We start from the raw sequence: 27,518 nt of genomic DNA, 5'->3' as shown, positions 1-27,518 counted from the left end.
CCCTAATGCCACAATCACAATTTGTCTCTTTTTTTTAAATTTCCTCCCATACCTCCCTGCCCTAATCCCTCCTTCCCTCCACCTCCCTCCCTCTCTGTCTCCTCCCGTGACTGTCCCTCTATCTTCCTCCCACTCCTTTTCCCTCCTAATTAAGCGCTCCCTCTCTCTGTTTCCCCTCCAAATCTGTGCTCTACCTCTCTTCCTGTCCATCCCTCCCTCGTTTTCTCTCTAATCCCTGTTTCTTTTTTTTCCCACCCTCCCTCCCTCCCTCGTTCCTTCCCTCCTCGGTCCTTGTTCTCCCTGACAACACACTGCATTATGTAATCTGCGTCTCTGGGTAATAGTTATGCAAATTCATACATTTTTATTTACGTGTGATTTTTCTCTCTCCTCCTCCTCCTCCTCCTCCTCCTCCTCTCTCCATCCCTTCATTTCTCCCTCTCCTTTTTTCCCGTGTATTCCCTCTCTACTTCCCTCCTCTTCTCTTTTATCCCCCTTCTCTCCACCTCTCTCTGTTTTCTCCCTCCTCTCTCACCTCCTCTCTCCCCCATCCACCTTGATCCCGCTTTTCCTCCTCTTTTTCTTTCCTCTCTTGTCCTTCTCCATCCCTCTCCCTCCTCTATTTCTCTCCTCCTTTTCCCTCCCTGCTGCACTCTCAATAATCTTATTCCCCTCTCCCTATTTCACTTCCTCTCTCTCTCTCTCTCTCTCTCTCTCCCCATTTCTCTCACCCTCCTTCCCTACTCTCTCTCTCTCTCTCTCTCCCTCCATCCATCACTTCCTCTCAACATTTCTCCCTCCCTCCGCCCCTTCTCTTTCCTCTCCAGCCACCAGCGGTCTAGAGGCGGAGAGCGGCAGGCGCGGCGGTAGCAGCAGCAGCAGCCACGGCGACGGCAACCACAGCAGCATCAGCGGCGGAGGAGGCAGCAGCAGCAGCGGCGGCGGCGCGGCCCACTTCAGGTCTCCATGGCAACAGAGCGTGAACGTGTTCGGCTCGTGGAGCAGGCCGGAGTGTGTCGAGGAGCTGCACCAGCAGGCGCAGCTCAACCTCCAGAGCCTGCTGCAAGGTAAGGATGGATGGAGAGGGAAAAAGAGGGAGGGGAATGGATGGATGGGTGGATGGAGTGTGTGTGTGTGTGTGTGTGTGTGTGTGGGCGGGTGTGTGTGTGTGTGTGTGTGTGTTTTGAGTGGGTGGGAAAGGCGTGGAAGCAGAAGCGGAGGCGGTTGGGAAAGTGTTTACATGCGTGTGTGGCGTTTGGACTGCACTGATATGGGTGTGTGTCGGCCGCCTTAAAGGTGTGTGTGTGTGTGTGTGTGTGTTAGCATGCAGAAAGGCTGTGTGAGAGAGGATGTGTGTGTGTGGGTGTGTGTGTGTATGTTCAATATCCCCTTGCTGTCTTGTGTTTATATTGTACTGTGTGTGTGTGTGTGTGTGTGCAGGGACACTGCTGATGGTGTATATTGGATTCACCTTGCAGCGTTGTTATTTAAGGTTGAATTTGTGATAGGACAAACACTGTTGATGTATGTGATTTGGAGTGTGTGTGTGTGTGTGTGTGTGTTGAAAGAGGCATTCAAAGATGTCTGTTTACATTTTAGTCAGTTGCCTGGTTGCCTTGTTTTTGTTTTTAAAGGTGGAACGCTGTCATTCTCATTTTAATATTAATGTCTTGTTTGTAGTGTTGAACCTGTGTGTGTGTGTGTGTGTGTGTGTGTGTGTGTGTGTATGCAAATTAGCACTCAAGGGAACTAGGGTTTCCATTTGTTCTCAGGTAACACTGTTTCTCTTTTTGCCTCTCTCTCTCTCTGTCTCTGTGACTCATGCTGTCTCGCCCTTTGCCCGGCTCTTCCATTAAAACGATCACAGTGGGTTTTTAGTTGAATGAACGAGGAGGTGGGGCTGAACGGCTGAATGGCGTGGCAACTTTGAACAAACACCCGAGGGACTGAATGAATGAACGAGTGAAGGTCTCGACACGTTACATTTCATATCTCTTTAAAGTTTAAAGGACAAGACTGGCTTCATTTGTTATTTGTCAGTGTTAGTCCGTCTCTTAATACTGTCTGACGTCTCTCAGCCTCAAGTTGCTTTCAGCTCCCAATAATGATGTAAATCTTTTGGTCATAAAGTTAAGTTTTTACGTTCTAAAACAGCTGCAGCATCGTTTTTAACATACATTACTCAAACAGAGGTAAATTGTGCATTTTTAAGGGTCTTCACTTCCACCACTTCTTCACACACGTCTGCGCTCGCCGTATTTGTCGACAGGATAATATCTTAAAGAGGTGAGTGAACGGTGAGCAGGTTCCTCAGTCTGTTCCTGCCATATAGCTGGGTAGATGAGGCAGCTGGGGGGCAGATATCAGGTTGATGTCTTGTCATAAAACTCAGTCAGTGGGAGCAGATGAACTAATGAGCAGACATTCGGTTATTTTATTATTATTTATGTACTTATTGATGTGTTTTTAAAGAGGTACTGCACACTTACACATGTTTTCTGAGCTGTAAACTAATATATATCACTGGGATGAAACACATCGATGCTGGTGTTAACACTGACATACCGAGTCTTGCAAGGCTAATGCTGACATGGAGTATATTTCTAGACACACACACACACACACACACACACATAACGTAGAGTTAGCCTCTCTGAGCTGTTAGTTTGGGGTACAACCACACTTTAATGGTCTTTGGACAAAAATAGAGGTCCACGCCACAGAGCGACGAGCCAGAGAATGAATTTGATCAGGCTTGGATCACTTCCGTAGGATTTGTTGACAGTAAGAAAACATACTGTACTGTATAACCGCACTTATCCTTTAATACAAATCACTCTGTCGAACAAACAACAAAATACGTCCGTTTATGTGGTTTAAAACCCTGCTGGTTTTGGAGATAATGTTATATTTTTATTGAGATTTACTCAGTTTTTCTTTCACTTCCACTCCCTCTCTTTGTATACACAGCGTGTGGCTATCGCTTATACAGTACAGTATGTCGCCTCCTACATCTTTCTCTGTCTCTTTTCCCTTATTCTCCACTGCTGTGTCTTCATACTGCTTGTGTGTGTGTGTGTGTGTGTGTGTGTGTGTGTGTGTGTGTTTATGTGTGTATTAAGCCAGTTATTGTCTCAGACCGGCTGGCATCTTGTGTTTGATAAAAATAAGATGGATGAATGCGGTCGTGGGTGGACAACAGTAACAAATATGTGTGTGTGTGTGTGTGTGTGTGTGGTCATTCATCTTTTCTGTTGTCCGTGTTTATTTGTGTCACTTTGTTAATGTGTTCATTGCCGCCTGTCCGTGTGTGTGTGTGTGTGTGTGTGTGTGTGTGTGTGTGTGTGTGTGTGTGTGAGGGTGCTGTTCCCACTGTCATGAGCAGTATGTCCATGTGTGTGTTCCTGTGTATGTTTTCATTTTGTATACCAGTGTGCATTTGTGTTGTGTGTCCATCTGTTTTGGGTGTGTGTTATATAACACTGAAGCAACCAGCTGTACTCTCTCTCTCTCTCTCTCTCTCTCTTTCTGGCCATCCTCGCTGTGAGTCTCCCACTGGCCTCAGCTTGGTAAAATATTCATACTCTTTCCCGCTCCTCAACACTCTGCCCTCCATATTTATGAAGCTGGCTGTCGTCCTCCGGTGTTAGACGGATCTGCTGCGTTTTCTGCCGAGATTTCAGCTCGCCCCCCCCCCGTCAGCGAGATTTGTGTGAGATTTATTTCACCGTTGCTGCTAAGTGGGCAACAGTGAAATCCAGCCAGTGCTCCCTCTCACCATCAACGCCCCGACATACAGTTATTAGCATACAGGGGCTTTAATACGATGGACTGCATCTCTTCTACTCCTGATTGGATTCCTCGCGTGTGCACTTTTAACCAGCGAATCTAATTCAGTGTGTAGGTCTTCGGTTATAATGAGTCTCATTCTGATTTTTTATCACTTAAATTCAGCAAGTCTTCCAAAGTAAATTATAAAAGATGTTGTTTCCTCGTGGACCTTTAATAGCGATGCCAATTATTCTTTCTTCTCATCAGCTTTGTTTGTCAGTGCCACCTCCAAAACACTGTTACATAGATGATTGAATCACTGATGTAGTGATGGTTTGTTTTGGTTGAAGCACAAAAAGGTTGGAAAATATCGAATTGCTTAGGAAACTTTCTTCATAATGGCCAAAACTCAGGCTGCATGGAATGGTAAATAAAGTCATATTGTGATTATTTTGTCAGATATTGTGATTGTGATTGTTTATTTTCACAAAAAAAACAGACTAAAATCATAATGTGTCATCTGTTGGGGGATGTAGTACCAAAGAAACACGTTTTAAGTCCTATAAGATTTGTAGGCATCTCTTCAGAACTACAGCACTTTATTATAATGCTACGTTTTACATTTTTTGTGTCGTCATAGCCAAAACAAAAACTGATTTGTTAAGATTAGAGAGAGATTATACTTCGGGTTTAGAGCTCCTTAATACACATAGCTCTAAAACAACGTCTCGCTATTTCCACCTTTGCTCCTGACAGACAAAATAGTTCATAATTCACAACTAAAGATCCTTGTCAACTTAAACCAACCGGTCCTCATCACCTCTCATTCTGAATTTGTGGTTGTCTGCTTTATTATTGGTTAGCAATGCTCAGATACATACAGATCACAGACTTTTATGGTACATTTGGGCGTCCCACAGGGCTCCTGCAAGCTCATGCAGGGGTCATTAGTTCAGGATTTGATTTGATGAGTGAAAAAATGACTGAGAGGAAATTATTTCCTGTTGCATGTCGCAGCTTGCATGTTGCAAATTTGGTGCAATGCCCCCTTGTGCTCAAGACTGAGAGTCAGAAACTGGTGGGAGGATCCCCCCAAAAATATATTTTTTTAATCACATTATATCAGCAGTGCCAGGACACTATACTATAGTGCTCTTGGATTGTATAGATCCTTTGCACATAGCCTCTTCTTAGCAGGATAAAGGTTGATTTTCATTTCCAGCTCCGTTAAGAGATTAGCTCTCCGTTGCTTCTTTCACTCTGTGTGGAAACATGTTTTGTCCAGACATGTTCTATTTCTCTTGTGAGACACCAGCATGAATATAGTGCCAATTAGATTCAGAGTCAGAAGGACAGATCACCATTATCCTACCACTAGCCTTGGTTAGCCAGTTGGCATGTAACAAAACGTAATCTACAGTCCAAACGAGACTGTGTTCAATATTATACCCAACATGTCCATGAAACTATATAATTTTGTTGAAAGATTTTGGTGGATTTCTATAAGATTAAATTTAGTTTAAGAGTTATTTCACTGTTGCTAAACAGGTTACAGCAATGTATGAATATTAAAGATGGGAATTTTAAATAAGATTAAGGTCTGAAATCAACACTGAAGTAAAAATAAGGGCGGTATCAGGGTTTAAGTACCTTTTTGTGCTGCACTGATTGTAGATATTAGCCAGTAATTCAATAATTTGGCTGGTAAAAAAGTTCTGACTGGTTTATAGTTTCATCTGCAGCCACCCTGGTCTGTATGCTATCCGGTTACACAGTTCATTTTGTTCAGACTTTGCAGATGATCCCTCAATTCACCCACCTCATACATCTTCTCCGCTCTTGGGGTGCTTTTCTTTACGCTAACGTATGATTCCTCGCATCCTCTCTCCTCCCGTGACCCGGAGATCATCCCCCCCTCCGCCTTCATGAAGGATCTTCCAGTTCCTTAAATGCACCTGGAGGAGACGAGGAGCGAGGAAACATCGGTGTATCCTACATGGAAGTCATTTATCAAGTGGCCTTGGCGTGATCTAAAAATACCACACCTCCACAATGTTTGGCATGATTGAAAACCTAATTAATAATATTAAAAACAAAATTCGATCATTCACACAGTGTGTGTATGGGGATCTACACATGATATAGAATAATGTCCCATCACGTTGTGTGTGATAAATAACAATCTACTGGATAATTTAATCTCAAAGGGTTGTGGCATCACACATTTTATTTTTTTTATTTTACACTACAGTCGACATACACTCATTCTTACGCAGCTCTGTGGTGTATTGTGCAGATAATGATGCAAGCTACACAGCCAAAGTAATCATAACAAATAACACTAATCTGTACATATATTAGAATACGCCTATTTACAATGGATATTAAATGATCAACAACAGTAATTACTGCTTAAATAGACAATGTTAAACAGTTTACATGTCTAAATGAATACTGAAAGGTTTTGAAATTGTCCTTTAAATAAGGAGTTCTGTGGACATTTGGACCAGTTGGACAAGTGGTACAGCTGTGCAGTATGTCATAAGTACCTGACGCTGCTTACTGAGGAGAAGAAACAGGTGAGGTAAAGGAGGAGACAAGTTAGCATAATGAAAAGCACCCCTTGTAGTTGTTGCTGGCCGCGATGGTACTCCGGCTCAACAGGCCTCCGTCTCCACTGTTTTCTCTTTATCCTCAAATGATTAATCACTGAACTGGTCTACGATTTTACAAGTTTAATGTAACTTGCACAGTACTGATACGTTAAACAAATACCAACGTCCGAACCAAGTACTTGAGTACTTACGCCCCTCCTTAATGGATATTACTTTAATTCTCATCAATACAGTTTCACTATCAATTAAAGGTTGAGTGTTTAAATCTGTGAGACACAAGCTTAGAAATGTCCCCTATGCACTGACTTGAATAGTTTTGTCCCAGGGAGCACAGTTTAACTGTGACATTTTCACATTGTCTGTCCCCATTAACAGTCTGCAGCACAACTGAAGCTCAGTATTTCCATTAAGATTTACAATAGCGAGATCCGTACTTATTCTGATCAAAGTTTTTTGGTTGCTATGTTAAAATATTCATATGCTTTTCCTTGGCGGTAATATATTATATATTTAAAGCTCAGTATTGTACTCCACTGAAGGCAGATATATCGTATTCTATACAGGTTAGTAATAAGAAGATTTGCACCTCGCTTATTTCCTCCTGCTCCTAAGTGACTCTGCCCGGTGCCCAGCATATTTATGAAAGGTCTTCCCTCCTCGGCCGACGTATTTACTGTGTTTTCTGGCAAAAGATTTACAGCAGCCAGATTTGCATTGTGTGTGTCTTTTTGGTTTGTTCTGCATTTCATTAATCAACAACAAAATATTCATATTATTCTTTCACATTAACGGTGAACTTTGTATTTGAAGTTGAGCTAGTGTCATCCATTACAGTCAGACTGGCTATTTGCACATACTTGCTCTGTAATTTTATGACAGTCCATTAGGCAACGCTCAGATATTCATACTTTACCACCTCCTCAACACTCTACATATTTCACTGACATTCTCTTTAGTGTATGTAATTGTGTTTGTACAAATTCACACACGTTTTCCGAATAATTTTACTGCAATTTTGTGACTCTTTATTTAAATTATACAGTTGTAGTACAAGATGTATCTGTACTGTCTATTTTTAAGTGTTTTTAAATGTTAAAGGAAGAGCAAAACCTATGAAATTTCCCATTGAAGTTCCTCTTCAGTAGAACTTCATTGGAGTTGTCGACAGTCTGTCAGAGTGAATGTGAAGCTCTCCTGGCAGCTTGTGTTGGCCTGATTCCCAATTAAGGCACTTTTATTTTAGTTTGATTTGGCAGCTTAAGATCCGATCCGTTATGACAGTGTGTTGAACCTGCTGAAACAATGTTGTCATACTTGTGTGGCTTTGCGGATTGACATTTGACATATTAAAACGTTAAGAAAATAGAAGTAATATGGGGCTGAAAAGGAAGTTTACGTTTGGTAATTAAGTTAAGAGCATCAAACAAAACACAAAACATTAACAAATCAGATTTCTACTATTTTGAGTTACCAGTATGGATGATGATTATAACAATTAAGTTTTACTGTAGTGTCATGCTAATAATAACATGCCCTTTCCCTACGGATACTACTGAACACAAACATCCCCTTCAGACATGTATTAAGACATATAACAACTTGGAACAATAATGTGTTTTTCTTCTGCAGGAAAAGAGTAGAATTTCAACATTAAAATCCTTAAAAAGACATCTACTCTTTCTAATACTAGAATCTATGAATATGTAAATTTACTTAAAGTTTTCTTGCTGGACACAATCTGTCTCCTACTTCACTGTAAAGTCCATTCTGTGCACTGGTGGATCACATATGTAGAAGTTTCATACTGGACTAAAATTGACTTCCAAAGTATTTGTGATCATGCGTGATCAACAAATCATGCGTGTAGGCCCCCGCCCCTTAAAATCTGATTTTCAGCGATCACAGAGAAACTTCCCACTTTCAGCAACCTTCTAGTGTAAAACTGCACACACATCATTCAAACAAATATCAAAGATCAAACATCCAACTGTAGGAACAAGAAGAAAAACATATTTTGTACCAGTCTGAGGCGGACTTTAAGTATATCAGTTCACATAACTTCAGATCTTAAAGTTTACAACTGAATTTGGAAGGAAAACTGTGGGATTTGTTTGGCACAAACAAGATGAGGGCCCTGTTCTTCCAGGGCAAACAAGACTACAGCTTTGTTTGTGATTCAGTGTGGTGAGTTTCTGATGACAAAAGATAGTGGAAGGAGAGAAATGGTGATGGGGAAAGATCAAAACGCACGTTTCAGGTGTGATACAGAAGGATAGTATATATAATAATAATAATAATAATAATAAAGTGATTTATTAAGAATTAAAAGAATAAAAGACCTCCATCAGTAAACATAAGTACCAACAATAAAGTAGATAAAACATATTGCAATAGTTTGAAACAATTTTAAACAATGTATGAAATTGAGGCTTAATTTGGACTCTTAGTAATCATTTGACATGATACAGACCTACATAGCTTTAAAAATGAGTGTCACACTGTTAAAAACATGGCCAATATATTTCAGTTATTATATTCCGAACTTTATCATTAATCAAAAACATGATATCTACCACTTACATAAAAAACACAAATCATTGTATTATATATATTCACATGTGCACCAAAAGAACAGAAGAAATAAAAACATTTTTTTTTTTGTATTTTTAAAAAGATAAAAACTGTAATACCATAATATATTACAGCTTTGCGTCCTCTCACAGGCATTTAAATATCACATGTCGGCTCTTTTTAGTGAGGCACATCATTTGGCTCAGCTCAGCAATAAGACCTGGCTCTTTCAGCTCCCAAATGGCTCTTCATTTAATACCACTTCTGGCCAAATTTAGCAGTTGTTTTAACCTGTGGTTGGTATATTATGCACATATATCACCTAAATTATTCTATGTAATCATATTAAACCTTATAATTTCCAGAATACCATAACTTTACATTGAGTTTGGTTTATAAATCATTAAACAAAATGTAAAAACATCAAACACTATCACACATTTTATTCATATTGAACCATGTTTTGTATGTTGGCGACGTACCAGAGTCTCACCATGCTTGGATCTTAATACAATTCCTGAAACATATTTAACAAAGAAGTTATAGGATCATTCGATTATCCTGTCTTGTATTCATTTCTATATATAAAAAACAACAACAAACAGGACACAGAACCCAATAGTGCTGTGGTCATCAACTAGTAGATTTTACTCTACTACTAATAATAAAAAAGATGCATTCAACGGCAACATTTAGTGCAATACTTCCTGCTTTCTCAATGTCAGCGAGTTAATGTTGGAGCAATTTTATTTCGTTCCCCGTTCGCTGATCAGAAGGTGGATAGAATAGTTGGGCGAGCAGTAGTTTGTAAGATTAGAGGAGAGTTTCTGGGAAGATGAAGGATGAGAGGGTGTTTTTTGATCACTACTACTGTAGTTCTTCCTCTGAAGTGTCAAGTAAAAAGAGTCAGCCACTAACTCAAAGCTGCACTGGCCGACTTTACGTGTTGGCGGGTGCAAACAGCAGTGAGGAGAAACTGGGGAACATGTCTAGAAAATGTATCAATATCTAGAAATCATGTAAACTATTAGTGACTGCAGACAGTGATGCAGACATTGATCTTTTGTGTTACAGTTTCCAGATGTGTTATTTAGTAATCTATCCAATCAGATTTCTTCACTGGAGATTTCCATTGAATAAATGAGGCTGAGAGATTGCTGAGATCCACTTCAGAGCATTTGATCGACGAAAGGGTTTCGAGATGTGCACACGCATTGATTCTCAGTGTCGACCAACAGCTCTTAACTGTCATCTAAGCTGTCGTTGGTCACACTGCAGCCAGAGGGCGTGAGATAAGAATGTGTGAATGTGTGTTATCCATAACAGAGCAGGAGATGTTTGAAAGAGAGAAGCTTGCTATTATTCTGGTGGTTTTTGGTGGTTTTCAGATACACTAAAAGGCCAAAAGTATGCGGTATGGGATTTGCTGCTATAGCTGCCTCCACCCTTCTCTGAGAGCTTTCTAAGGAAGCTGACTGCATTCAGCCACAAGAACATTAATGAGTGAACGCTGATAAGGTCTGGCTCACAGTCAGCGCTCCAGTTCATCCCGAAGGTGTTGGATAGGGTTGAGGTCGGGGTTCTGTGTAGGCTTGTCACATTTGGTATGGAATAACTTTACAGGGCCCGCGGAGAAAAGGACTTCATTATGGACTTGGCTTTTGTGCGTGAGGGCATTGTCATGTTGAGACGGGAAATAATTCAAACTGTGGACACAAAGTTGGAAGCACACGATCTATAAAGACGCTGTCCAACATGTGTTTATGTTCAAGTGACAAAGCCCTCTAGCAACCGTAGTAATTGTGATGTTGTTATAGAGCAATAAAGTCCACCGACGGTTTGTTGGGGTGGATGAATTGCTCAAGAAGCATCTGACTTTATCATGATTCTTAACCATGTGATTATTACTGTAACTATTAGGAAGGTCCTCTAATCCCTATTTGTGCCTAAACCTAATCAAACCTTGACCACAGCATCGTCACATCATAAACAAGATTGATCTACAAGGAAGTTACAAATAATGTGTAGCATTAAGTCCTGAACAACGGTCAAGATTATGTTGAGGACACACCGTCTTATTGGGAGTTTCTATGACTGTAGGGGCTATATAATACCGGCTTTAACACATACTCCTAACAAAGCTGTGTCACACTTCAGGCTGCAGTATATTTCAGTGGAGGTCAATGGTATCATTAGTGCTTAGAGCTAGATAAAAGTTATCTGTCTGCTCTCTTTTCACCTCTTTATTTAAAACTCAAGGCTAGAATTAGTCTGCAGCACATGCATTAACACCATAAATAGTCTTTACCATTCACTTTATAATTCAATTTGCAGCCCTTTATTACCTTTTTTTTCCTCTTCCTGCGGATCAGTAAACTTCATTTTATCTCGCCATATCTTATCTTATGCGGCAGCACTCTGCTCAGTGCTTAAAGTGCCAATGCTGCAACCTTTCCTCACAGCGGACAATGCAAGGTGATGGGATACAACCAACCAAACTTTCAAATGTCACAGTAGCCCTTTAATCGTGTCAGAGGATGTCTGAATCAATGCCAGCTGCGATGCAAACGGTCCGATAAAGTTTTTCCTGTCTGCACTAACTTGACTATAAAATGTCACAGAGTCCCTTTAATTGGGTCAGAGGAGGCCTGAGTCAATGCTAGCTGTTATCTACACAGGCTGATAAGGTTTTGCCACGGTCAATACACATTACCGAACAGGTGCGGCATTGATCAAGTCGAGAGTGCTGATTCACGAGAAACCGTGCTGTTTCCGTTTTATAATCTCAAAGGTAGAATTGAATTTCCATATAACCTGACACCACTTACACTCCAATAGATAATATGCTATTGAATAATTGTCATTATTTGTTTCTTGTATAATATAATTTGAGCATCAGGTTGAATATTTCAAGCATTCAGTTTTGATAGAAGTTGCTTGCCTGACTTGACTTTTTTAAGATCTCAAACGTCTGAACCCACTGAAATGCCATTTCTCATTGATTTAAATGGGATACTAAATCCCCGACTCTGCATGACGAATACAGTACATGTCAATTTAAATGCCGTTTACAATTATTTTATGCAAATGGTTGTGAACACAGCATTTAATTAAGGCAGGCATTTAGCATTTTTGGACAGAATTGGCTCATGAACAGAGAGCTCAAATGAGTCCTTGTTGTCATACTGAAATTCAGCCTGGAGCAGTGCCTTTGACAGCGAAGGGAGCCCTTTTCATACGATTTATAGACTGTTTGAACTTCTATTACTAGGCGACCTTTATAATATGGTAGTCTGCTTTTGAACCACAAAACATTGCCCATTTTTCTCCAGAAAATGAGTCAGTTCGGCCGAACTGTCGCTCTCTTTTCTTTTTTCTCTGAAGAGCATTTAGTTTGAGTGACATCGCTGTGAATCAGGCGAGACAAACTCGTCTGTCTTGTTTCTTTCCTTAGGGCTCTTTTAGAGAAGTTTTTCAAATACAGGCTGAAGTGTGACACACTTAAATGCTATGATCCAGGGACATTTGCATTTAAGCCAACCTGCCAAAACCTTAAATGAACCTGGTGTTGATTAAACACAAGGCTGAGGTGACATTAGCCTGGAGGTAAAAGGAGCAGACTCGTGACTAAAAAGTCACCGCTTTGAATCTCTTTTTCGAAGTCAGAAAGCTCAGGGCTCATGATGTGAAGGAAAAAACTTGACGAGTGGGGATCAGATTGTCCTTGAGCAAAGCACTCAAAAGAAAACAGTAAATCATTCAGTGGTTAAGGATGCATTACAAGCATGTTTGAAACTATTTGTATATTATTTAGGGAACATTTACTCCTTCTGATGGTTTTGCACAGTGTAAAAACAGTAAGTGACAGTATTCAAACTCAGTATGTATGTTCAAACTCGGAACGATTTTCAGGTAGCCAATCAAGTTGGAGTGTTTGATTCAGACAATGTTTGAAGCATTGTGTCTCCACTCTCTCCAACTGTACAAAAAAACAAAATATCCGGGATACGGTCGCTACCATCTTGTGCTGGTGACTTCATTTGGAGCCAGCATCTGCGTACTAGTGATCGGGGTTGGTGACGTGGTCTCGAAGTCCTGCCCATACTCCCCACCAACTCAGTCCTGTGCAGGGCTCTGCTGTCAATCATGACATGCAACCCCCTTTTTTATAGCTTCAAATAACTAATTAAAACGGAACTGATCAGATAAATTAACACTTGAACATAAATCTGCATGATAAGAACTACCTAAAATGACAGAAACCATCTTTGGGAAAAATGTATTTGACGTGTATGTGTAAGTGTTTTTTTTTTTTTTTAGTTTGTCCCATCAGCTAACATGGAGGCAACAAGCTTTATGACCTATACTCAGTCGGGCACCAGAAGGTGAACAAGAATTTTTGGCTTCACTTTTAGAAGTTTTTAACTTTAAATCATTGGTTTGGATGGCATGACAGCCCCGTCAAAAGATGCAGGGTCGTCCGGTGGGAAGGTTTGGGACTGTATCTATGTTCCCAAGTTCCCTAACCCCCTACCCTTCTAACCCTAACTCTAGAAGTTGGGGAACATACTGTAGGACCCCAGGAACATAGGACCCTTTGTTCTGTTCCCATATAAATCTGAGCAACATTCCCTCAAATACATGCCAGCAATCATTGCAACACAGGATGAAATAATTGCTGTCTCAATACTTTTCTAGTTACAAAGTCCTGTCTTATAGTGTCATAAACCTCTGTGCAGTGCTTTGTCGTCTAATAAGCCGTCAAACTCATCGACCTGTTACTCTGGAACTAGACTTCCTGGATTGTATTTTATTGTCTTACCAGTACCTGAACCCACACCAACGCAGCCCCTTGTGTTTTTCTTACACAATGCTGCTTTCAGTCGAATCTGGCTAGGATTTGGAACAATATGGGCTGAGAATCAGCTCCATTTAGCAGTATCTGGTACAACACTCTCTACAGGAGCAACCCCCCTCCCTTAGAAATGATCTTCACTCTGTGGACTTTACTATTAAAAGGACTAGCCGGATCCCTAGTTTATGGCTGGACCTTGGTCAGCGTTAGTGTCTACAATGTGAATTCCTGGATATTAAATCTGCAATTTTCCCTAGTGGTCCCAGAAATATTTGTTCTTAAGTTGTGCTAAAGTAGGAGATCACATGACATGGTTAAACTACATTCTAGTCAAAAAATTTAAGAAATGCAGCTGCAGGAACAAAACCTTCCACTCAACTGCAACACTTGACCAATGGTGTAACTTGTCTTTAGGGCCGGGCCCGCCTGCTGAGGTTCAGCCAAAACATCAGGTAGTCATCTGCAAATATACCTCGGATAACCGACAAGAATTAGAGCTTGTATGTGTGTCTACAAAGAAGCCCCATAATGGGACCAGAACCCTCCTTGCGGTTTCTAATGACCAACATAAACTAGGCCGCTAACCGCCAAATCTGTCCTTCTAGGTCACAACCATCCACTTTCATGGTACACACATTCTGACAAACACCAGCCCCTTTTCCCTGTAATGGATTGATCAATTGTGCATGTTAAATCACAAGGACAAAGACATGACATGCATATGAGTGCACTCCACACACACACACACACACACACACACACACACACACACACACACACACACACACACACACATCCGTGGCGGCGTGCACATAGTGTACACAGACAAACAAACGCTCTGGCTGCGGTGAAAGAGGGGTATTGTTAATGTCTGTCTTCCCCCCTTCTTCTTCCTGAAGAGGAGAAGAAAGGGTGACCCAAATTTGACATGACCGGGGTGCATATTGTCAAGGATGGTTGGGTTTATCTGTGAATGGATGCACTGTACACACACAAACACACAAAGATGCAGATTCATGCACGTACACATGGGTAGACTTAAAGTTAAAGTGTATTCACACACACACATGTCCACATGTGAATGCATTTCAAGGTGCGACAAACATACATTTGTGCCCTCACAGCACATGAAAACACCTAAATGAGTGGCTCACATTCACACCTACACACAAACACACACAATATACAGGTTAGTGATGCATGAGTGCTTGGCCTGCTTGTCTGGACAGAGGAAGGGGGGGTGGGGTAGATCGTGCTTTACTGGTGTGTGTGTGTGTGTGTGTGTGTGTGTGTGTGTGTGTGTGTGTGTGTGTGTGTGTGTGTGTGTGTGTGCAGTAGTGTGTGTGCAGTAGTGGGAGTGACCGCTGGCATACCTTTACACCCCGCACACCAATAGCATCCCTCCTACCCCCCCTCCCACATTTTCCCACCACAGTACCCTGCAGTCATGTAGCTGAGCTGCACTCATTGGAGCCCGGCTGCTATCTGAAGCATGGATCTACAACTGTTTACCTTCCCTCTCCTTCCGCTTTAGTGCTGCTGCTGCTGCTTTTAGGGCTTCAACTTCTGCCGGTCAGTGCACAGACGCACAGCGTGTGTTTTGTGTACTTTAAACTTTAACCAGAGAACCACATGTTGTTTAATTCGCTATCAGGGTGATTCTGCATGCGGGCGGTTGAGTGAGTAACTTGGTGGAAGAAGCATCCAGATCCTTAACGTGAGTAAAAGTTACTTAGGAGAAAAAGAATCTCATTCATAATGTTAAGTAAATGTATTATCAGCTAAATGTACTTAGTTTAAAAACTTAATAATTAAGTACTTAACAAGCAACAACCTCTGTCAGTCTCATATTATATATTATATAACAGCATGCAAAATGGTGCTGGTTAAAAAAGAGTCAATTTTACCTATATATGTTTGGTGAGTTTAATATACAAATTCTAATCATATTATGTTCAACAAATGTACTACATTGAGTTTTGGGGAATTAGCTTTTCCTCCACATTTAAAGGTATTTTTAATTACCACTCACTTAATAATTGGCAGCATAAACACAAGTTTTTAAGTTGATGAGGCTACTCTTAGAAATTAACTTGCTCCAACTCGTTTTTCCACATTGTGTCGACACAACTCATCAAAATAATGTTCTTAAAATCTTAAAAGGTTTATCTAAATGAATAAATTAGATTGTTTATCTTGCAGCAAAGTGGTGAATTTATATTTCAGTGCACTGAAGTACTTGAGTACTTTCCACCAATGTAATCAGGTATTGTTTTCTAATGACGTGTAGTGTAAGAAGTTTATCTATTGTAATGGCTTTGTTAATATTTAAAAGATTAGCAATTGACTACTTAAGTATACTATTGTTAGCTAGTGCATATCTTCCTCTAACATTGTTTGTGCCATTTTATGTATCTTTATACGCTTTAAAATATGCAGCAATTACAGCTTGTAACTCCCTGTACGACCACAAATTCAGGTTTTTACGTGTACTTTTTTACTGTTTGTGTACTGATTAAACAACGAAGAAACAACATGTTAATTAGTGAGTTTTAAGGGTGCTAGTAGGCGTATATTTTTAATCTTGGAGAGAAAGCCAGTCCCCCCCCTTTGGCTCCAGTCTACACCCCCTGGCTCCACCTCTTAACGCCCAGACACAAGAGTGGTATTAATCTCATGATCTCTCTTTCGTTGAACCTCTTTGTTAGAGAATTAGGAGCTAAAAAGCAGGTTTTTCTGGTGGAAGATATTAACAGACCAAATGACGTTTCTATTTCAATGACTAACCACTGTTGTTTAAAGCATTTATTAACAGTATTAAAGCTATTTCATTACATTTGTAAAGTTGTTCATCTATCTAAGGAAAAAGTGCTTGTCTGAGGCTACTAACCCACGACGTAGACTGCAAGTAAATAGAGTTCTAACACTTTCTGATGTGAGATTAATCAGAGAAAACTCTGCCAGCATCTCCTACCCTGTTAGCACTGTTAGCGTTGACAGATTGGGCCTCATCGGCGTTATAACCGTGTGAATTCTTCCCTTCCTCCTCCTCTTCCACCCTCTTCTTTCTGTACACCTACTTTGTCTTTTTTTGGTTTCGTCTTAACCTTTTCTTTCTGATTCTTCTGTCCCTTTTTCTGCGATATTTCTTCTTCAGCTGCCTCGTTTCTCTCTCTTCTTGTGTTTCCACACTTCTTCGCCCACATCTTCCTCTGCTGCCTTTTCTCTGCTTCTCCTCTTCTTTTTTTTTGACATATACTGTACGTCTCTCCTTCTGCCTCTTCCTAATCACTCGCTGCTTCTTCTTACTGCAGCCCTCCTTTTTGTTTTTGTTTTGTCTGTTCATTGCACATTTCTCTGCACTTCCTCTCCTTAATTCCCGTCTTTGCATGTATTCATCCTTCCGTTTATCCAATTTAGCTAGTTGATTTGTTTTGTTTTGAGCATCATGCTTCTTCTTACTTCCTCTGCTTCTTGAAAAGTTTCCTCTGCTTCATTGTTTTCCCTCATTTCCTTCCTCTTCCTCACTCTGCTGTGCTTTGTCTTTTTTTTTTTCTCCCCCTTAGACCTCCTCCTCCTCCTCCTCCTCCTCCTCCTCCTCCTCTGCATCATTGTCATCTTCATCTGCTTCTCCTTCACTTCTTCCTGCTCACGCTCTTCTCCTTCTTTCTGTTTACCCCCTGTGTCTTCGGACTCTTGCTGACGCTTCATTTCTTTGGGCCGCTGCAGTCTGGATGAGGCGAGTTTTGGCTTCTGCTCACTGTTTACTAAGTGGCTGATCCTGCTGTTTTTGCATGCAGCAGTCAGGCAGTTTATAATCAATTATTTTTAACACTGCAAAATAGACAGTTCTCTATCACGAGCACCGGGTGTGTAATATGCCTCTATGAATACAAATAGCCAGGGACGTGTGTTTCTTAAAGCCGGCGCTGGCAAAGTGAAACATCTAATAGCTTCCCGAGGAACTGGCCAATTCAGTGAACAAACAAAGTTTTTATCATGTTGTTTATCAAAATTGTGAGTCATTATCAGTCAAGCCAGGATTTCACACATTTTGGAAAATATGTTTACTCGCCTTTCTTGCCAGAAGTTAGGTGAGAGGATCGATACAGTTCTCATATCCGTGCATTAAACAGAAGGCTACTGCCAGCAGCCTGATACCTGAGCTTAGCATTAAGACTGAAAACAGGGGCAAACAGCCAACCTGGCTCTAATGTAGCAAAATCCACCTAAAGCTCACCAGATAAATAACAAAAAACACGGAAACAAACTTGTTTAATTAAGCTACTTGGCTAGATTACAGATATGAGAGTGGCATTGAACTTATCATCTTCCTATCTTTTTTTCCCAAAAGTCAAACTCTTCATTAAATAAAAAAGGTAATTAGTTTATCACTTTCTAATAAAACCACCAATTCTGTGGTTATAAATGTAGTAAATAAAAGTAATCAGTAACGGATTCGTATAACAATCCATCAAGTCTGCAGTTGTACATTTTAATAAATAGGTAGTGAATGAAGTTTGGTGTAGATGTCCTGCAGCTGTTGTCCAGGTCAGAGGTCAAATGGACTGTAAAGCATTTGTAAACCATTTATTAACTATTGATCTTAACCACTTAGTCTAAAACTTGGCCGATCAGATAATTTTTAACATGTATTTTTGGAAATTAATCTAAATAATTGTGTTAAATTTGACATCATTCAACATCAAACTAGGGTGGCAAGACATTTTCTGCCACCCCTCTAGATCCACCGCTGGGTACATTTCTTGTCAAATAAATGCCTCTACACTGCAGCTTACATGAGTCATGTTGTAGCAGTGTTACACTAACTGTTTGTGAGTTCGGAACTTGCATGATGCTCATTGGGATTAATGAGAAAGTCTTTGGCGTGGAAGCATTAATTCCAACCACATTAAACTGGCTGGAGTTTGCACAGGCGTGCTGGCCTCGTGCTGGAAGGAGGCTGGTTGCTTAGTCAGATCCTGTTCCTTGTTCCCAAAAAAAGATCCTTCCACCTCTTTTCTTCTTCTGCAGTGTCTCGGGCCACCCAAGCAGCTCGTGTCTTGTCTTGTTGTCCTTCGCCGCCGCATCGCTCTCCTTTCTTTTCCTGTCCTCCAAGCCCCTCATTTCCTCCCGCTCGCTGTTCGCGTTTGCCCACAAAAAAGCACAAGAGAATAAAACTTAACTGTCAACATATGGTGGAAAATTGTTCTCAGTGTCACCTCAGGGACACCAAACAAGGAGCAGCCTACAATGTGTAATCCTCTTCGTGTGAAAACCTCTTTGCTCCAGTTTTTCATTGTCATGGTTTACATCCCTCTGTGAAACGATGTGTACCATCCTCGAGTTTATAAAAACCCTTTCCAACCCGACTGAATAACCTCCAAAAATGCACAGTGGCTGAGCTGAAAATGACAGCTGACGTAGATAAGTATGTATCTTAATCCATGCTGAAGGTTGTGAGTTTCGGTGCATGCGAAGGATGTCCTGTGTTTCCTTTTTAAAGTTTAGAGGCATAATTACACTTCGGGGTGAGTTCCTATAGAGGTTTTCTTGCTGCTGGCAGTTTTTTTAGTTTAACAGAAGGAAGACTTCAACAGCAATGATCCCAAATGCCATTAAAAACAGCACCAAAACAGTGGGTGGGTGGACTGCCTGGCCTCATATAAGAACACATCATTAGCTTTTTGTGTTTTGTGCTGGTGCTATTAATTTCTATTCATGACTCCAAAACACTCCCACGTTGCCTGGGCTCGCTTCAATCTGACACCTGCCAAACTTTATGTAAACTTCCTACATTTGTGAATGTGTTTACCAGGTGTAAAGGCGAGTGCGCCGGGCCATTATAGCTTACAGAGTTTAAAAAGCAGATGCAATCCACCCTGTTAAATTCCAGGGCTTTTACCGTAGGGATCCTAACCCTGAGAAGTCCTGTAGTCACTAAAATGAAGCCAAGATAATTCAGCAGGTCCTTTTTTAACTGCACACTGACCAGTAAGACTGAGAATAATGAGCAAATTCCACAGCAAGAAAACAAAATATGTGTGCTGCTTTCTCTTCCAGTTTGTATTAGAATTACATTACTCTGTATAAAGTTGCCTATTTACTTAACCAGCGGAGAAGCTTTAGCATTCATTTAGTGTCAACATTTACTCTCTTTTTGCTCAGTTTTTGGTCTCCACCATCTCCAGAGACAAATAATGTTCCCCAGCTAGTTGCTAACTTTGTCTGAAACCAGTTAACGAGCTAAAAGATGCTATAAAGCTACACAGAGTGGAGGGGAACTGCAGAGTATCTGTTGGTACTTCAGTAAGAGCAACATTGTTCATGTAGTGATTTACATAAGAATATTCTAATTCCACAGAAAAATGACTCAATTCTCGATACCAATGTAAATATTCTCTCATGTAAGTGGACTAATATTACTAATCTAATCTCTTTTACCTTTTTATTATGGCTGCAAATAGTAATTACTGCCTTTATTGAATCATTCAGTCAGATTAAATGTCCACTTCAGTTTGCCGTAGCCCAATGTGACATCTTTCAGTTGCAATCAGTTTATTATCACAGAAATACTAAGAAAAAAAGGCAAATATTCACTTTGAATCTTATTTTTTGGGTCATTTTTGCTTAAAAAGTACTCATTAAATGTATTTAAGCGACTTATTGTTTCAGATGGAAGTGGAAAAAAAGGGAACTTATTCCCTTGAATACATCTACTTGGTTTCCTCTTATTAGTTAATCAATTGTCTATTGATCTTAAATTGACTCGTACCAAGTCCCGCTCATTTTTACCCTGTGCTCCAGTCACAGTTGGTCAGAACTTTCTCCTATCCTCTACTTTAAAACATACGCTTTGTGCTTATGATACATCTAATTGTCACTTTTATGTCACAACAGAGGTTGTTTTTTTTTACTTTTTGAGGATAAAGACTTAAAGATAAAGACGCCATCTGTCTTTTACAGCACCTTCTCTTCTGTTTTGTGCCATAAACCCCTCCCTCAGTAAAATCTGACTGATGATTGTGTGATTATTAATATACTGATTGATGCTTGAATACTAAATGTAGCACCTTTTAATGTTTTGTTTTCTGGTGCTGTTAGCATTCCCCAATATCAATACACAGAGGTTACTATTATGGGGTGGGTGAGGAGGCCCCTCCTTAGTGTCGCTAGGCAACCATACGGCACCAGGAAGGAATCCATATTGTCCCGGGAAGCAAGTTCAACCTAAAACTCTATACCTCACTGACGCTGCTGCGCCTCTAAAGCTGTCAGCGGGATGGTGCTGGGAGTGTGTGTGTGTGTGTGTGTGTGTGTGTGTGTGTGTGTGTGTGTGTGTGAGAGTTAGAGGGCTTAAGGGATGAGTGGGGAGTGGGTCGGGAGTGTGTTTTGGGGGTAAAGGATTGGTTGAGAGGGTTGTGAGGGGGAGTGTGTGTATGTGTGTGTGTGCAGCAGGAGAAATAAAGAGTGGGGGGGTTGGGGGTTAGGAATCTGTTTACAATGGCCTGAGGGAGAGTCGTCTATAAGCTGCCAGAGAGGGAGAAACAGTCAGATATCGAGAGGAAGAAGAGGAAGAAAGAGAAAGAAAAACAGAGAGAGAGAGAGAGAAGGAGTGAAAGCCCCGCAACTCATGAGAGGATTAAAAACAAAACTTATGGAAGTCCTTTAAGGTTCCTCTGCAGAAGTTGCACTAGGGAGTCACAGGAGGGGAAACTGCAGGGTGATGCAAAGCAGCAGTCGCACTAGATCTCTGCTCTGTGGCCATGCAAATAGGGTATCTGGTGTGTGTGTGTGTGTGTGTGTGTGTGTGTGTGTGTGTCAGTGCTACTTCTAATTCTCGTGTGCATGTTGTGGTTCCGTGCTGCAGAAAGTTGACGCTAACTTATTCCATTTGTGTCTTTGTTTGTTTGTGTGCCGTTGGATGCTGTGTTTGTGTGTGTGTGTGTGTGTGTGTGTGTGTGTGTGTGTGTTGTGCAGACTTTGAGGAGCAGTTGTACGACACCAAGCTGACCGGTCAGACTTTCCGGCATCCGTCCTCGCAGAGCTCTGACGACACGTCCACCTCGCTCAGCCGATCGCCCATCTCCCTCAACAACAAGAGACCTGACTTCATCTTCCTGGTAAACACACACACAACAACAACAACAACAACACACACACACACAAACTTATTTGATCATAAGGCTCCCTTGCACCAAATGTCATCTCCCTGGTAAACAAACATATTTATAAAAGATTATGTGAGGCCACACTTCTGTTACAACTGAGCACGAACACAAATAATTTCCACCTTTCTTGTTTTATCATGTATTTCCACAGGCACAAAACACACACACACACACACACACACACACACACACGTTTAGAAACCGAACCATGTCCACCTCACTTATCTTTCTCACTTTTCTCTCCGAATGGCAACAGAGAGCAGCCTCACGCTAACTCGCTCCGTCCCACTCTTTCTGCCCTTATTGCCCTTAGTCTCTCTCTCTCTCTCTCTCTCTCTCTCTCTCTCTCTCTCTCTCTCTCTCTCTCCTCCACTCTTTATTTCTGCACTACGGTTTCTTTCTTTCTTAGCTTAGTGAGAGTGAGTGGTTTGCACTACCTTAAAGTTATTTACAACCTTGTTATAGGGAGTATAAATCCATCTTCTGTCCCTTCACTTATTCATTTGATTTTAACCATCTGTAATATAATACTTCACATAGTATGTTATTTTGATTTCAATCCATTTTATTTGATGAATGTTCATTATTTATGGCTAGAATATTTCCGCCCTTGCCATTCAATGTATTTATTTACCTCTATATATCACGTAATGCAGAAAACACCAGATGATGTTGAGTCTTAGAAAGAACATTTACTCAAGTACAGTACTTAAATTCAATTTTGAGGTACTTGTACTTTTTATACTTTATACTTTTACTCCCCTACATCTCAGAGGCAAATATTGTACTTTTACTTTTCAGAATACAGTTTTTAAAACCCTTCCTGTCCAGTGAAAACCATGTTTCTCCAAACTGGGTGATTCAGAATTTCTGATAAACTGAAGGATGAAGTTTTCCTTTATGGGTCTTAAGCGAAATAAACTATATAAAAATCCTGTTGGATTAGCTGCCAAATGCATTGTCACAAAGCTAAAAACAGGGCTGTGAAGCTTCAAACGTAAGATGATGTAATAGAATATCTTATAGAATATTAGGGCTACGCCATTAATCAAACATTAATCAACATAATATCCAAGTTTTTGATAATGTGTGACAAAAAAAAACTGCATTATAATGAAGTACTGTAGTCCTGCAGTGATGCTTTGGCCTACAAATCTTCTTTTCCAGATGTAAGGAAACATGTTTGTTTGGTACAGACCTCAATAACAGTCACATCATAGTGCTTTTAATAGTTTATACTAATTGTGAATCATATCACAACCGCAATATGATGCATTGCTGAAGGTTAAACTACCCAACAGTATGTAAAGTAGCCAAGTCAGCTCAACCTTAAACATCTGCAGCTAGTGATAATAATCCAAAAACATCTAACATATAATAGTAAAACACAGACAGGGGCCATTTTACTGCAGAATGAGTACTTTTACACCTATTGTGTATGTAAATATGACTGTGTACCACTAAAACATTGTTTCAAAATCAATTAGGGCTAAAAATATTGAGGATTAATGAGATACAAGTCTTATTGATTGGCCGCTGGGGTGACTACATCATCTTTTTTGTTGCATGGCTTCTCCTTTACTGAGGGAATACTGTACTTTCAGCCTTTAATCAGTAACACGATGCAGCAGCATTATTCTTTCCCTGTGTAGCTAACAAATCAGTGTCACTAATACTGTTTGAGCTGAAATGTGTGTTGTGACAAAATGCCTCTTTGCTTTTGTTATCGGCCCTTTCACATAACAGACTAAAGCTCAATTATCCAAAAACTACACTGTGCAGTATATCCCACCCCCTCTTTTAGATTTGTCAGAATTAGTCATCATCCTTTTCACACTCTCAGCAGGTTTCCATAAACAAACGCCAAATCATTTAGTGTCAGATGGAAATATCACTAATAGACATCAGTGCAGTCAACTCAGACTGCTTATTGACTGGTTTTGGAATATAAGACAGGTTGTAAAAGGGCTTAAGCAGTTGTAATTTAACTGATTTATTGTTCTGTTATGTTATAAGAATCAAAAGTGATCAAACAGACTCATTCTCTGCAGCTAGCTCTCCGTTTTCACTCTCCTTCTCTGCTTTTTCTGCTAATAGTTCTCAGGCTATTTCCCCGAACTGTACCATTATGGCAGCTTGATGGACTCCTGCAGTGATTTTACTGCAAGATGGCTGCACGTTCGCTGCATATTGACGCGCCGTTCCTTCAGCAAGCTGTTAAACAGCTCTGTTAAGTTAATGCCTCTCTCTCTGTTTGGGCTAATTTCAATTAGAGTTTGGCAGATTCCCACAAGACAGTTTGGATTTGAATGTCTACAGTACACCCACACACGCACACACACATGTATTTCATTGGAGAGGATCCCTGCATTGCAGCGACCTCGAAGCTGTTTCAGTGCCTTGCTTAAGGGCTCTTTGGCAGCGTAGTTGATACCTTAGATTTAATACCAGACGGCTGACAGATGCCGGTTGCCTCCCAGCTGGGATTACACCTTCCCGTAACTGAACCAGCGATGCTCTGCTGCTTGTCAGCCTCTGTCCCTGCCGGCTAATCAGATCTAAACAGATATTTCTGCCTTTTCTCTTCACGTCCTCTTCTTCTGCTTCCTGGCTGTGTTTTCTACTTTCCTGCAACAGCTATAAAAATGTAAATCATCACCTTTGAGTATTGTAACATTTATCTTCTCGTTCTTTTACAATAATTCTCTCTTCTTACTACAAGACAGGTGAAGTTGAGGAGTGTGCTGTGTTTAGTTTTCTCTCTTACTCTTTCTCCCAATCCTCGCTTCTTATCTACTTACCTGTCCCTCCCTCTCACTGGCGTTGAAGCAGTTTAAAGAAGGACATAACAATCTATTTTGGTGGAGGTAGATGGGGAGATGACCTCCGTCAGGCTGTCTCGCTTCCTCCAAGTCTTCGGTTGTATTGATTTTTGCTTGAATTGAATTCAGAGTTTATTTAGTTATTTGTGTTTCAGCCAATAAAACAGTTTAAAGAAAAAAAAAGAAAAACAACAACCCTATTGTCTAATTTTCAAAATGGCTCTGGCATAATAGAAAAACAAAACCTTTCAAAGAAGTTAAAAAGTATAAAACGAGATGTTACAAAAGCAGAGGTAATTGAATCTGAGCGGAGATGTCACTGAGAGGAAATCAAGTTTGGAAGATCTTGGGTCAGACTGCATTAAAGGTCCAGTGTGTAACATTGAGGAGGATCTGTTGCCAGAAATGGAATATATTGTTTTCATTAGTGTATTATCATCTAAATATATCAGTCATTGTGTTTTAATTACCTTAGAATGAACCATTTATATCTACAGTCATGTAGTCCGCCATGTTGAACCGCAATGTTTGAACAGTAGCCATGATCGAACAAATCAAACACTGGCTCTAGATAGGGTCTTTTGTGTGTTTTTGCGAGTTTCATGGCCTCCCTAGTTTATTCAACACACTTTACAGTCTGTTGTCATTCTCAGGTCATCAAAATCAGACGCGAGCGGTGTTCAGTTGGTTGCAAACTGCAACTTTAGCGCAGGATGACATTAAATCCTACACAATTCTCCTCACACATCTGTTTTACAATACAGTTTCAGGAGAAAACTGACCAGAAATAATTGTGAATTTGTGTTTTTAGGGCAATTTAGGTGACTAAAACCATTCTCAAAGAGTTTCTTTCAAGCCATAAACATCTTAACCCTCAATCTCAATAATATAATTGTGTGAATACAAGAAACAATGTGATGTTTGCATTTGTCAAAGCTCTTTTCTAAAGCTGCACTGATCTATATTTTAATATTAATAATGGAAAATTGACTACATGTAATGTGAAAGGTGCTCATAGTGAAAATCCTACAATGAATTATCATGTTTTTGCATCTTTCAGCTCATTCATCGCCCGCACTCTTACAGTTTTGGTTCACTGTCACTGCTCTCATCAACCTCATTCTCAGCAGCAGTAGGCAGCTATTTTCAGTAATGAACCCATTGCACAATACCTGGTCAGCCCTACACAGTTCACTAGCTGGTGAACATAGTGGAGCATTTAGCAGCTACAGACCCAGATATTTCCCTCAGGAGTTGGTGGAGCCCAGAAGAGCTTAAAGGAGGGTGAATATTGCCTTGAAGCCAGAGACACGTCTCCAAATGTATCTGCGAGATGTGTAAATAACACCTTCACCATATCCTGTTTATAAGGCGTTAATGTCAGTGTTGTGTTTACAGCTTGTAGCTTGGCCCCATGTGGCCAAAAAGAATCAATTAATGCAGATTTAAGGCTCCTTAAAAAGCTCAAGGACACATCAGGACGGATACACATGTATTTCTCACAATCTTCTACTCTGTATGAACTAGCTGGATGTGATTGTTCACCACGTCTAACACTCAGCTTCTTCTTCGTCTAGCCGGCATCCAAACAGCTCTATGAAGATGAAACCACCTCCTCAGTGTTTGGACTGAGGTCAGTGACCGACCCGTCTCCCTCTCCGACCCCGTCGCCCTGCGGCTCAGACCGCCCTCCGCTGGGTTGGAGTAGTAACAACAGCAGCAGCAGCACTGCTACTTCTGCTACCATCGGACCGCCTGTTGCAGAGAAACCACGCTGGCACCTCGGGAGACGTACACCGGGCCACTTTATACCGCTCGACGTCACAGGTATGATAAAACAAAGCTTTAAAAACTGAGAACAAGTGGAGGGCAATGTTTGGAGTAACTGGGTGCTTTATTGAGGGTGCTTTTCATGGTGTAACTGAATGGTCGTGAAACGTATACATGTACTTGAAAAGAAGAACGATGAGGAATAATCTTTGTGTTCTTGGTGGTGAAGGGCACAGTTAGAAGTTGCTGATGTAAAGGTACCTTTTTGAGGTGATGAAGGTGGTTTTGAAGGCTTATTTTGGGTATTTTGCCCTACAATAGGAAAGAGATAGGTAAGGTGATGATATGCAACAGATTCAAACTTATTGCAGTGGTATTAAATGCATCTTAGCCAACTGAGCCTCAAGGATGTTTTTAACATAACAGAGTTATTGAGGTAGCGCTGCATGAAAATGCTGGGCGAAATCAGTATAGACAGCATAATATTTCCTAGTTTTTGCCTTAGAAGTATTTGGACTTGCACAGTTACAGTATCTCAGGGATTTCATGAATGTTTCATGGCTTGGACCAGACTGATCCTGAGCCATCAAAGTAGTGAAAGAGTTTGCTGTATTTAAAGGGGTACATGTAAACACAGGCGACTGGCATCCAGCCTATGGAGTAGTGGTGATTATGCAATCAAAGTGCAAGATGTGTATGTGCTCAAGCTGTCAAGTTGCTCAGTCAATTAGTTAATTAATTGATTGCCAGAAAATTGACCAACAATATTGAGTGCGATGGAGCTCATCTGAATTGGTGGACTGTATTGGGTGTCTTCCTCTCTCTCTCCTGGCTTCCACCCTGTTTGGTTTTGTTGAATTCTGTTTGTCTTTAGCTTAATTTCTCTTTCAGTTACGTAAAGTAAACTTATTTTTAGTTACAACTCATGCATGTCGTGTCCCCT

General features: G+C 40.6%; 1 protein-coding gene across 3 annotated transcripts in view; it reads left to right on the top strand.

The window, feature by feature from the left end:
• The window catches only part of nhsl2 (NHS-like 2), a 156,654-nt gene that overhangs the window by 105,278 nt on the left and 23,858 nt on the right, over positions 1–27,518 (top strand). For all 3 annotated transcript variants that reach the window (XM_051400422.1, XM_051400423.1, XM_051400424.1), the window contains exons 2-4: positions 828–1,067; positions 21,793–21,935; positions 26,383–26,632. In XM_051400422.1, coding sequence (XP_051256382.1) covers positions 828–1,067; positions 21,793–21,935; positions 26,383–26,632 — 633 coding nt within the window. The remainder of the gene's footprint in view (positions 1–827; positions 1,068–21,792; positions 21,936–26,382; positions 26,633–27,518) is intronic.

This window comes from Dicentrarchus labrax, unplaced genomic scaffold (genome assembly GCF_905237075.1).
Source record: "Dicentrarchus labrax unplaced genomic scaffold, dlabrax2021, whole genome shotgun sequence".
NCBI lineage: Eukaryota > Metazoa > Chordata > Actinopteri > Moronidae > Dicentrarchus > Dicentrarchus labrax.
The sequence above is the reverse complement of the archived record's forward strand: the minus strand, read 5'-3'. Positions and strand labels throughout refer to the sequence as shown.